We start from the raw sequence: 12,201 nt of genomic DNA on the forward strand, positions 1-12,201 counted from the left end.
CCTGGATCCGGCGCAGGGTTGGGAGCCCCTCCAGGGACCCTGGGGACCAGGGTGCTTGGCCCTCACCTGCAGGCTGCAGGCCCCGGTCTGGCAGGAATCCTGCTTCCCGGCCGGATCCATCGGCATCAGGTGGTTCGGTCCCCATGAGGTGGGGGACGCCACCTGGCTCCAGGTCAGTCTCTCCTGGATCGGCGTTGGGACAGCCTGGCGATGGCCCAGTCGGACGGCCCACCTGTATCCAAGATGGATGTCCTAACACTGCGAGGCGGCTGATGGGGTGGGGTAACAGCGGTGGGCGGCGTCCCGCTGGTTGTGTGTCTGATGGTCGACGACCTTCCACGGCTTGCCTGGGCTGGAGGGTGACAGGAGTTGCCCTCCAGGTTCATCGTCATCAAGGATTCAGGAGGAATATGGAGGCCATCGTGCAAGTCGGCTGGATGATCCGGTTCTTCTGGCTGGTGGGATCGCAGCCCAGTGAGTCTATGCATTTATCTTATCACATCCCTGCCATTTTTAGGTCCCCAGGTTTGGGGGTGTATCTGTGGGGGGTGGGGTGGTTGAGTCAGGTAGTAGCGGGGTAGGATCGGGGGATGGGTCAGTGGTGCGAGGGTTATTGGGCAGTTTGCAAGAGTTGCTGTCACGGTGCGAGTAGGTAGGTTTGTTGGGGGAGCCATCCCCGGTGGCTGCTTGGGGCGGTGGTGGTGGGATTCCGCAGGGTATGGGAGGTGTCCCAGTGGTGGCGGGCATGCCAGGGGCTCGTGAAGCGGGTGTTGCAGTTTCAGTTTAGACAGAAAAGGATGGGGAGGTGGATCGGGTGCGTTTGGATGATAGGACCAAGGGGGAGGTGTATGTGTGTTTTGAGGGGCCATTGGGGGCTCATTTAAAATCAGAAATTAAGGAAAAGATCTGGAAGGATGAGTATGTAGAGATCTTTTCACTGCTCCCCTTGGAGAAGTCCAATTTAGATAAGCCCAAGCGGATTGAGAGCAAAAAGGAGGAGGAGGAGAAACGTAGGTATAGGCTTATACCTCAGACGTTTCCTAATTGGTCGCAGGCGTTTGCCATCTTGGCGAGTGTGATTGGGGAGAAGGCACCGGATAATTGCTCGGGCTTTTTTTTCCTATATGGACTCCATTGGGGAGGCTTATAGGGTGTATATGATGTGGCTTAGGTATGATGAGCAGTTCCGCCCGCCCGCATATTCGGTGGGACCAGAAGGATATTGGATTGTGGTTGAGGGTTATGGCGCCGATGCGTTTTGGGAGGGAGTCCTTTCCAGAGGCGGCCGGGGGGTCCGGCCAGTATAGTCAGCAAGGGGCTAGAGGACAGTCAGATACTTCCTCAGGGGGTAGGTCGGGCCTTTGTCGGCAATTCAATGAGGGTCAGTGTAAGTTTGGAGCAGGCTGCAAATTTAAACACTCCTGTTCGGTCTGTAGTGGGGCATCCCATGGCGCGTCGGGATGTTTTAAGAAAGGAAAGGTGAGAGGAAGCGCAGCGGGTAGCCATGGGAGTGACGCCGGTGAAGTTGGAGAGATGCTGCCGTATCTAAATAGGTACCTAGATAGGGAGAAGGCGAGTTTGTTGGAAGGGAGGATTCGCGTCAGTTTCCATATCCCCCCCTTCTTTGACGCGGCGGTCGAGTGGGTTAGGCAGTATATTCGGGTTGCTCTCATGGCAAAAACGGATGTGGAGTCAGCTTTTCGTTTTCTTCCAGTGCATCCCGAAAGTGTTCGGTTGTTGGGATGTTACTGGGAAGGTTCGTATTTTGTGGACAGATTTCTTCCAATGGGCTGCTCCATTTCCTGCGCCTATTTTGAAGCCTTCAGTTCATTCTTGGAATGGGTGATTTGTGAGGTGGCGGGAGTTGCCTCCTTCATCCATTACTTGGATGATTTCCTTTGCGTGGGGCCGACGGGCTCACCTGTTTGCGGGAACTTGTTGGCAATGGCAGAGTGGGTGGCTGGTCGTTTTGCAATGCCCCTGAAAAAAAGGAGGGTCCGAGGTCGGTCCTAGTGTTTTTGGGAATCACTATTGATTCCGAGAGTATGGAATGCCGTCTCCCCCAGGAGAAATTGGAGGATTTGAAGTTGTTGGTGGGCAGGGCGTGCCACTTGAGGAAGATTAAGTTGCAAGACTTGCAATCTCTACTGGGGAAGCTTAACTTCGCTTGCCGCATCATGCCTATGGGGAGGGTTTTCTGTAGACGTTTTGCAAGGGCGACGGCGGGCGTGAAGGCCCCACATAATTTTATTAGGTTGGGGAGGAACACCGGGAGGATCTGAGAGTGTGGGGTGACTTCCTGGGGCAGTATAATGGGAGGTCGATCATCATAGCCCCGGTGGTTGAGAATGTTGATTGGGATTTGTTCACGGATGCGTTAGGGAGCGTGGGCTTCGGGGCCTATTGGGGGGGCAGTGATGCGTGGGTCAATGGCCAGTTAAGTGGATGAAAGTGGGTTTGGTACGTAACCTTGCATTTTTGGAGTTGTTCCCTATTGTGGTGGCGGTGGCTATTTGGGGGGACAGCTTTAGGAATAAAAAGGTGCGTTTCCATTGCAATAACATTGGGTTGGTGATGGCAATTAATAACGTTTCGGTGTCATCTCTCTCTGTTGTTTGTTTGTTAAGACAGTTGGTCCTACTGTGTCTATTACTGAATGCTTGGGTTACAGCTGTTCGCGTCCTGGGAGTGGATAACTCAATTGCGGATTCTCTTTCTCGCCTGCAGTGGGATCGGTTTTGGCAGTTGGTCCCGGAGGCAGATGCGATAGGGCTCACATGCACCCAACACTTGTGGGAGCTGGTCTAGAGGGAGCGAATCGACTGATCCGGTCTTCATTGGCTCCGGGGGCGTGGACCGCTTACGAGGCAGCCTGGCGCGAATGAGAGGCTTGGCTGGATGTGTAGGATGGAGTGTTTTCTTATGGGGATCAAGTGGTTGCATTGTTGGCATTTTTGGGTCATGTGTCTGCTGCGGGATGGTCGGTGGCGAAGGTTAATTGCTTTGTGGCGGCCCTAGCATTTGGTTTTAAATGGAGAGGTTTAAGGGACGGCCAGTCCCTGAGGGGGTTTAGCTGGGGGCGGGTGGCGCCTGATAGGTATCGTTTTGGCTGTTGGAAAAATTAGGGATTGCGGTGAATGTGGTGTGCAGGTTGGTGTATGAATCGGTGTTATTTCAGTTGGAGTTTTCATGGGCCTTTTTTTGGTGCGAAACGGGTAGGGGAATTGGTGTCACCCAGTGGGGTGCGGCCGGGGGGATTATTGACGGACGATGTGGTGCACTTCGGAGATTGGGTTGAGTTTTGGATTCGTCGTTCCAAAACGGATCAAAGGGGGAGGGGGCGGCGAATGATAATGAAGGAAGTCGTGGGCGCGGTTATGTGTCCGGTTCGCTCATTGGGGGCTTTTTTCAGGCATGGCCGGTTTAGGGGTGGGCCTTTGTTATGTCATGAAGTTGGTAAGTTTTTGTCGAGGTATCAATTCATCATGGTGTTCCGAAAATGTCTGTCATGCGTGGGTCTGGATGAGAAGGCTTTTGCGCCGCATTCGTTTCAGACCAGGGCCGCCACGGAGGCGGTAGGGTGGGGTCTTGTGCCTGATGCAGTCCGTCATATAAGAAGGTGGGAGTCCCAACGGTTCAGGCTGTATGTTCGCCCCCATCTTGTTTGAGCGTAGGAGAGGGGGGAGTGTTGTTGAGGGGGTGTTATGTTTAGTTAGGATTGCGCGGGACAATTCTTAGGTGTTATAATTACGTATATATTAACGGTTGCTGATTTTTTCTTTCAGATCCCTCACCCTGTCTGGTTTGGATTTTTGGGCATTCCTGTAGCGTCCATGGCCGCGCGCCGTCGGGTTTACTCACCTCCCGACGCCCGCAGCCATGGATCCGTGAGCGCTGGTCCCCATCTCTTTCCTAGGAGACGCCAGTGCTCACTTCCGCTCCGTTCTACTGGGTCACTTAGGAAATCGTCATCATCATCAACTGCCATGATTTCCTGGTCTATAAGAAGGCCCCAGGCCTTCTGATCCTTGCCTGAGCGTTGTTAGTTTTCTTACAAATGGTCCCTTAGTGTTTCCCATTCCAGTTGTTACCCATGCCTTGTTCCTGTTCCTGTTTCCCGTGTTGTGCCTTTAGTATTGAGTCTGCCACGTCCTGTGTCATCTGCCACGTCCAGAGGAATACGCCACGTCCTGTGTCATCTGCCATGTCCGGAGGAATCCGCCACGTCTGGCGCAACCTGCGGCACCTGTGTCATCTGCCACGTCCGGAGGAATCTGCCACGTCTGGCGCAACCTGCGGCACCTGTGTCATCCGCCAAGTTTGGCGTTACCTGCTCCATCCATCTCCATCAGTGCCAGAGCTGCTGCCACTGTCCGGACTATCCAGGTACCCTTGTGCGAGACATTGTATTGCTGGGGTTTCCTGTTGTTTGGCCAGCTGCCTCCCCGCTACGGCGGTACGGCCTAGTGGGTCCACTAACCCGCTTTGTGACAATTCCTATGTCCATTGGGGTGCGTTGCGGCCCGACGTTCGTCCAGAGGGGCGGCAGCTGGGGCTTTCCAGGGCGGCGGCTGTCGTTGCTGGCTTGGTTTCCGTGGTATGTCTTGGGGGAGGGTTCTGCCAGAGTTTCATAGCTGTGCGATGTTAGACCGTGCTCCTGATGTCTTAGTACTGCATATTGGGGGGAATGATCTGGGGGTACGTCCGTTTCGGGAATTGATCCAGGACATAAAGTATGATCTACTGTGGTTGTGGGCGGTGTTCCCTTGGGTAACTGTAGTGTGGTCGGAGATGGTGCATAGACAAACGTGGAGATCAGTGAGGTCGGTGGTGGGTATTAACAGGGCTCGTGTGAAAGTGAACAGGGCTGTGTCTGCATTTGTGGTGAGGAATGGTGGAGTGTTTTTGAGACATTATGATTTTGAGGAAGGTACGGGCAATTTTTGGCTGGCTGATGGGGTGCATTTGACTGCGGTGGGAATTGACCTGTGGGCATTACGGATTCAGGAGGGAATCGAACGTGCCATTTTGTTGAGGGGGAACTTGCATACTTGAGGTGGTCAAGGTATGCTCATTGTGGCGAGTTTTGGGGGGTCCTTGGAGTTGGTTAAAATTGGTGGGGGAGGAATTCATACTGGTTATGGTCCCTCCCAGATTATACATGGTGGGGGATCTGGCTTATATGGGTTCCTGCTGGGTGGGGTCCCAGGGAGCAAAATGGAAATGCTTCAGCCATCTGCGGTTTGCACGGTGCCCCTGAGCCTGTAGCAGGACGACTGGGGGTAAAAAATACAGATATGGGCAGAATGGAGCCAGATCCTTCTTATTAGCTCCAAGGACCTTCCCAATTTTCTGTATGGGGTTATATGGTTTTTCACGTTAATGATGTTTGTATGGGGGGTTTGCGTGGAAAGGTTATTATTAAGTTATGGTTATTTATTTGGTATTTGTTACTGGTATTTATTATTGTGTTGTTTTTCTGTTTCCTGTTAATAAAATGGCTGCTGTGGTCAATTCAATCCAGCTCTAAGGCCTCATTCACACGACAGGGTCCGAGTGTCGGCCGGGAAAATCGGCAGTTTTTGGCCGATTTTCCCGGCCGGTTTGCATCCGATTTGCATCCGTTCCGATTCCGTTCCGGGCCGAGTTGCCGTTTTTACCGGCCGATTTGGACCCGATTTGCATCCGTTTTTTTCCCTGTCCGTTTTAAAATCGGATGAATTTCATTTAAATTTGTTGCCACACACAGCCCTTTGTAGATAATGCCACAGCCCCCCTGGTAGGTAATGCCACCCAGCCCCCTGTTGGTGATGCCACACAGCCCCCTGTAGGTAATGCCACACAGCCCCCTGTAGGTAATGTCACCCAGCCCCCTGCAGGTAATGCCACCCAGCCCCCTGTAGGTGATGCCACACAGCCCCCTGTAGGTGATGCCACACAGCCCCCTGTAGGTGATGCCACACAGCCCCCTGTAGGTGATGCCACCCAGAACCCTGTAGGTAATGCCACCCAGCCCCCTGTAGGTAATGCCACCCAGCCCCCTGTAGGTGATGCCACCCAGCCCCCTGTAGGTGATGCCACCCAGCCCCCTGTAGGTAATGCCACCCAGCCCCCTGTAGGTGATGCCACCCAGCCCCCTGTAGGCGATGCCACCCACCAGCCCCCTGTAGGTGATGCCACCCACCCTGCCCCCTGTAGGTGATGCCACCCACCCTGCCCCCTGTAGGTGATGCCACCCTGCCCCCTGTAGGTGATTCCACCCTGCCCCTTTAGGTGATGCCACCCAGCCCCCTGTAGGTGATGCCACCCAGCCCCCTGTAGGTGATGCCACCAAGTCCCCTGTAGGTGATCCCACACAGCCCCCTGTAGGTTGCACACATCCCCCCCCCCTTCCAGGAGAAGTCACTGACTTCAATGTCCATATATGGACAGTGTAGTCACTGACTTCTCCTGAAGAGGAATTCGCTGCCACAGGTCGGGAATTCCGCTTCAGAAGTGAGTGACGTCACTGTGTCCATATATGGACAGTGTAGTCACTCACTTCTCCTGTAACGGAATCCCCGTCAATAGAGTCGGGGATTCCGCTGCAGAAGTACGTGACTTTGCTGTGTCCATATATGGACAGTGTAGTCATGCACTTCTCCTGTAGCGGCATCCCCGGCCATAGAGTCGGGGATTCGGCTGCAGAAGTGCGTGACTTCGCTGTGTCCATATATGGACAGTGTAGTCACTCACTTCTCCTGTAGCGGCATCCCCGGCCATAGAGTCGGGGATTCCGCTGCAGAAGTGCGTGACTTTGCTGTGTCCATATATGGACAGGGTAGTCATGCACTTCTCCTGTAGCGGCATCCCCGGCCATAGAGTTGGGGATTCTGCTGCAGAAGTGCGTGACTTTGCTGTGTCCATATAAGGACAGTGTAGTCATGCACTTCTCCTGTAGCGGCATCCCCGGCCATAGAGTCTGGGATTCCGCTGCAGAAGTGCGTGACTTCGCTGTGTCCATATATGGACAGTGTAGTCACGCACTTCTCCTGTAGCGGCATCCCCGGCCATAGAGTCGGGGATTCCGCTGCAGAAGTGAGTGACTTCGCTGTGTCCATATCTGGACAGTGTAGTCACGCACTTCTCCTGTAGCGGAATCCCCAATCCCCGGCCGGGGATTGGGGATTCCGACTCCTACAGCGAGCAATAAAAGACCCTCCTCCTCACATGCACTCTGCACTGTGAGGAGGAGGAGAGAGAGTGCGCGAGCGACGGTAGACCCGGCCATCACTCGGGAAACATTCCGGTGATGGCCGGGTATTACCCGGCCCCATAGACTTCTATGGGAGCCGGGCGGCCGGGCACCCGGCCGAAAATAGAGCATGTCCTATTTTTTGACGGCCGGTTTTCCCGGCCGTCAAAAAATCGGTCGTGTGAATAGCCCCATTAGGGGTCTATTATTCCTAATGCAGCCGGGTGCCGGCCGATTTATGAACGGCCGGCACCCGGCCGGGAAACCCTGTCGTGTGAATCCCGCCTAAGTCTCAGTGTCATCATTTGGTGAAAGAAAGGTAAAGGGTAGCTTAAGGGAGATGGGAATGTCACACACAGTTAATGTTTTCAAGGGTTACAGAACCGTACTCTGTTTATCCCACAGTCATGAGCATGATGAGAATGCTCAAAATGATGCGGCTGCTGCCTACTGCTTATAATGAGCATACTGTTCATTAGTCTTCAAGCAGTTTAGTGAGCCATGCCAACGATGCACATGAGGATAGAGACGGAAGCCAGGTGCTACAACAAAACAAGTTTTTATAGAAAAAATATAATCTGTGTGTTAAACACACCCTGACCTTTCCTGCTCACCTCCTATGTTTTTTTATTTACTGTATATAAGTGTTTTATGGAATTGATTGATTTTAATGAAGACACTTAGGCCTCATTAACACTGCAGTATTTTGGTCAGTATTATCCATTAATATTTGTAAGCCAAAACCAGGAGTGGAACATAAACAGAGAAACAATGTAATGGAAAGATGTACCTCTTTAGAACCTCTTCCCTATTTAGACCCACTCTTGGTTTTGGCCTACAAATACATGTGAAAGCAGCTTTTATAACAGTAATACTTTGGTGCTATTACAGTTTTATTCGGCTCTATAATTTGTCTCTGTATGTCAGCATTATTTGGGGTTTGTATGGAGGTATTATTTTATTACTGAACGCCGTTATTTAAGCTCTTTATGACAGCATTATGTTGCCTCTTTTGGAGGTATTACTTGGGCTCTCTATTATTGTATTACTTGAACACTGTATCACTAATTACTATAACAATGTATGGGGGGGATATCTTGGCTCTTTATGTTATTAATGTTTGGGTTGTATATGGTGGGCGATATATGGTCTAGTGTTAGGGTATGTTCACACGGCCTATTTACGGACGTATATCGGGCGTTTTTGCCCCGAATTACGGCCGAAAATAGCGCCTCAATAGCGCTGACAAACATCTGCCCATTGAAAGCAATGGGCAGACGTTTGTCTGTTCACACGAGGCGTAAATTTACGCGCCGCTGTCAAATAACGGCGCGTAAATAGACGCCCGCGTCAAAGAAGTGACCTGTCATTTCTTTGGCCGTAATTAGAGCCGTTATTCATTGACTCCAATGAATAGCAGCGCTAATTACGCCCGTAATTGACGCGGCGTTCAAGCGCCTGCACATGCCGGTACGGCTGAAATTACGGGGATGTTTTCAGGCTGAAACATCCCCGTAATTTCAGCCGTTACGGACCCCCGCCGTGTGAACATACCCTTAGGGTATGTTCACACGGCCTATTTACGGACGTAAATCGGGCGTTTTTGCCCCGAATTACGCCCGAAAATAGCGCCTCAATAGCGCTGACAAACATCTGCCCATTGAAAGCAATGGGCAGACGTTCGTCTGTTCACACGAGGCGTATATTTACGCGCCGCTGTCAAATGACGGCGCGTAAATAGACGCCCGCGTAGAAGAAGTGACCTGTCACTTCTTTGGCCGTAATTGGAGCCGCTATTCATTGACTCCAATGAATAGCAGCGCTAATTACGGCCGTAATTGACGCGGCGTTCAAGCGCCTGCACATGCCGGTACGGCTGAAATTACGGGGATGTTTTCAGGCTGAAACATCCCCGTAATTTCAGCCGTTACGGACCCCCGCCGTGTGAACATACCCTTATTCTGGTAGTACTATTTTACTGGATTGCTTTCTGCAAATTTGGTAAAGAAATAATTTTCTTGACATAAGATTATAGTGTAGCTATATTGTACAAAATTTTTGTTTTAAGGAATTCCTAAAAATTAAGAAAGCATCTGACAACCTTTTATTTATTTTTGTATCTTTACTTTGCATTATTAAAAATAATTCAGAAATACCCTGATTAAAGTATTACGAGAAGAAATCCTTTATTTTTAAGTGGCTTAAATGATTACATAAGATTACACATTTGCTATATGCTTCAATATATAAGATTACAAAACCAGAGAAGCTGGGAATCCTGGTGGTGGAGAACGCAAGGAAAGGTGTTAAGAAGTCACTGAATAATAATTGCTGAGTGGTGGAAAGGATTACAAAACACTACTGGAATTTTATATTTAATCTTTTCTAGACTGCTGAAGAATTTTGTGTTTATTTTTTATTTTTATTAGATTACATTTATTTCGTATTTCTCTGAAAATCTAGGAAATCCAATAATCCTGCTTGTGTAGGAGCTCTCCAAGTAAAACCTCAAATTATTTATTATAAACACATACTGCAATAAATCATGGACTTCACAAAATATCCACATTCTGATTGCTATTAAAAAAAACGGTTACTACTACATATTGCTCTTATTAACAGTATATATCATTGTAAGCTCACTGAGTCAATACTTCGAAATGTTTTAAATGTGTTTCCTTGACTTCATAAATTGATTGGTTTAAAAAGCTATGTGGTTAGATCACATACAAATAAAATTACTGTTGATATAGATCCATTTTCTTACTTTGCAGTTCAATTTGCATTTGCTGAACTAAGTTGTTGAGTTTTTCCAAGTACAAAGGAAGGTCATGTCGAAGCATTTGTCTTAGGTTGCTCTGCTTCCACATCTGGTGAAATGCTTTTGGTCCATACTGTAGGATTTCGGCTATCTCCTGGGACACAGTCAGAGGCCATCCAGCTGCTTCATGGAGAAAATGATATTTTTGCACCTACAATTCAGAAGAACATAACAATAATGTAATGAACTGATCATTACAGCTCTCCAGCACTATACACCCCTAAGATTTCAAACACGGAGCATTTCTAAGGATTTTTGCATGTTCTGTACAGTAAGGCTGGGTTCACACGACCTATTTTCAGGCGTAAACGAAGCGTTTCGCAGCGTTTTTTTACGGCCATTTTTGGAGCTGTTTTCATTGGAGTCTATGAGAAAACGGCTCCAAAAACGTCCCAAGAAGTGTCCTGCACTTCTTTTGACGAGGCTGTAATTTTACGAGCCGTCTTTTGACAGCGACGCGTAAAATGACAGGTCGTTGGCACAGTACATCGTAAGACCCATTGAAATGAATGGACAGACGTTTGCCGACGTATTGGAGCCGCGTTTTCAGGCGTAATTCGAGGCGTAAAACGCCTAGTTTGCGCCTGAAAATAGGTCGTGTGAACCCAGCCTAAGTCTTATCGGGGCAAGATGGCTTGCAGAAATGCCAGAAGAAGACTACAAGCTACAGAATATGGTATATCGCAGAAAGTTAGGACAGTATCAGCAGATGATCACACTAGGGTTGTCACGATACCAGAATTTGGACTTCGATACCGATACTTCGTGTAGTATTGCAATTCTCAATACTTTTCCATTTTTTAATGTGAGGCACATGGTGTGATGAACCTCCATGTGCCTCACATTAGTAGTAATTAACGCCATCATGTTTCTCACAGTCATAATGGACAACATTGTGTTAATGTGTAAGGTACATGATGGGGTTAATTACTGCTAATGTGAGGAACATGGAGGTTCAAAATTCATAACACCTCGTGCCTCACATTAATAAGTGAAAAAAAGAAATTTTTATTTGATCTTTTCTTACAGCGTAAATGACAATATAAATTTGTTCAGGTTATTACGGTTGCGACGATACCGAATGTGTGTATGTTTTATGTATTAAAACTTAATTTTATTTTTATGTGTGTGTGTTTTTTTACATTGTTTTAATTTACCTAAGTATGCCCGAACAACAGGAAATATGGTCGGATAGCCCTGGGGTCCTTCAATGGACTGTTGGCTGTCTGCCCATATATGCTATGTCCCTATGACGCGATCCAAGTGGCATCCCCCTTCTCATTTTCCCCTTGAATGCTGCAGCCAGCTTTGATCGCAGAATTCAAGGGAATAGTGGCAGAGATCAGAGGTTTCTCGTTAGAGCGGGGCTGTGGCTGTGTAATACAGCCATTGCCCCACCCCTGACAACAAGTTTGCGCGCGGGTTCAGCATGAAGTGATGCGGCCGACGCTGCACTAGTGAGCGGTGGCATTCGCACTGAAGACAGAGAACATTGGGCTGTTTTGCAGTCTGCCCGCTATGTTCTGTCTTCAGTGCCGTCGCTGATTAGTGCAGCGCCGGCCACATCACCTCATGCTGACTGCGCGTGCACACTTGTTGTCAGGAGGGGGCCAATGGCTGTATTACGCAGCCGCAGCCCCACTCTGAATACATTCATGTGTTACAATACTAAGCTGTGCGGCCGAAATACATGCATTAACGGTATTGAACCGTTTCAGGGGGCACGCCATCGAAATAGTATCGATATTTCTATGCATCGTGCAACACTAGATCACACAGGCAAAATTAGTTAAAGCTACATGGAGAAGTGCAATATTTCTAAAGGATACCAGAAAATCATGTGTATAGGAGAAACAGAAGAAATGCTGGTATAGTGACAGTAGAAAATATTTTAACCTCTAACGACACGTCACGTACTAATACGTGACAGCCGTTTAGGGGAAGTATGGAGCGGGCTCACGGGCTGAGCTCGCTCCATACTCAGCGGGTGTTATACAGCCGACACCCCACTGCAACGGGCGGAATCAAAGATCACTTTGATTCTGCCCCTCTAACACCTTAAATGCCGCGGTCAATCGCGACCACGGCATTTAAATTGTTAGAATCAGGGGGGGGGGCGGCCCCTCCAACACGCCATGGCGCCCCC

At 49.4% G+C, this 12,201-nt stretch overlaps 1 protein-coding gene across 1 annotated transcript in view; it reads right to left on the reverse strand.

Moving 5' to 3' along the window:
- The window catches only part of LOC142655659 (uncharacterized), a 235,042-nt gene that overhangs the window by 16,516 nt on the left and 206,325 nt on the right, over window positions 1-12,201 (reverse strand). Inside the window, exon 49 of the mRNA XM_075830110.1 lies at window positions 10,002-10,206. Coding sequence (XP_075686225.1) covers window positions 10,002-10,206 — 205 coding nt within the window. The remainder of the gene's footprint in view (window positions 1-10,001; window positions 10,207-12,201) is intronic.

The sequence above is a fragment of the Rhinoderma darwinii genome, chromosome 6, assembly GCF_050947455.1.
Source record: "Rhinoderma darwinii isolate aRhiDar2 chromosome 6, aRhiDar2.hap1, whole genome shotgun sequence".
In the NCBI taxonomy this organism is placed as follows: domain Eukaryota; kingdom Metazoa; phylum Chordata; class Amphibia; order Anura; family Rhinodermatidae; genus Rhinoderma; species Rhinoderma darwinii.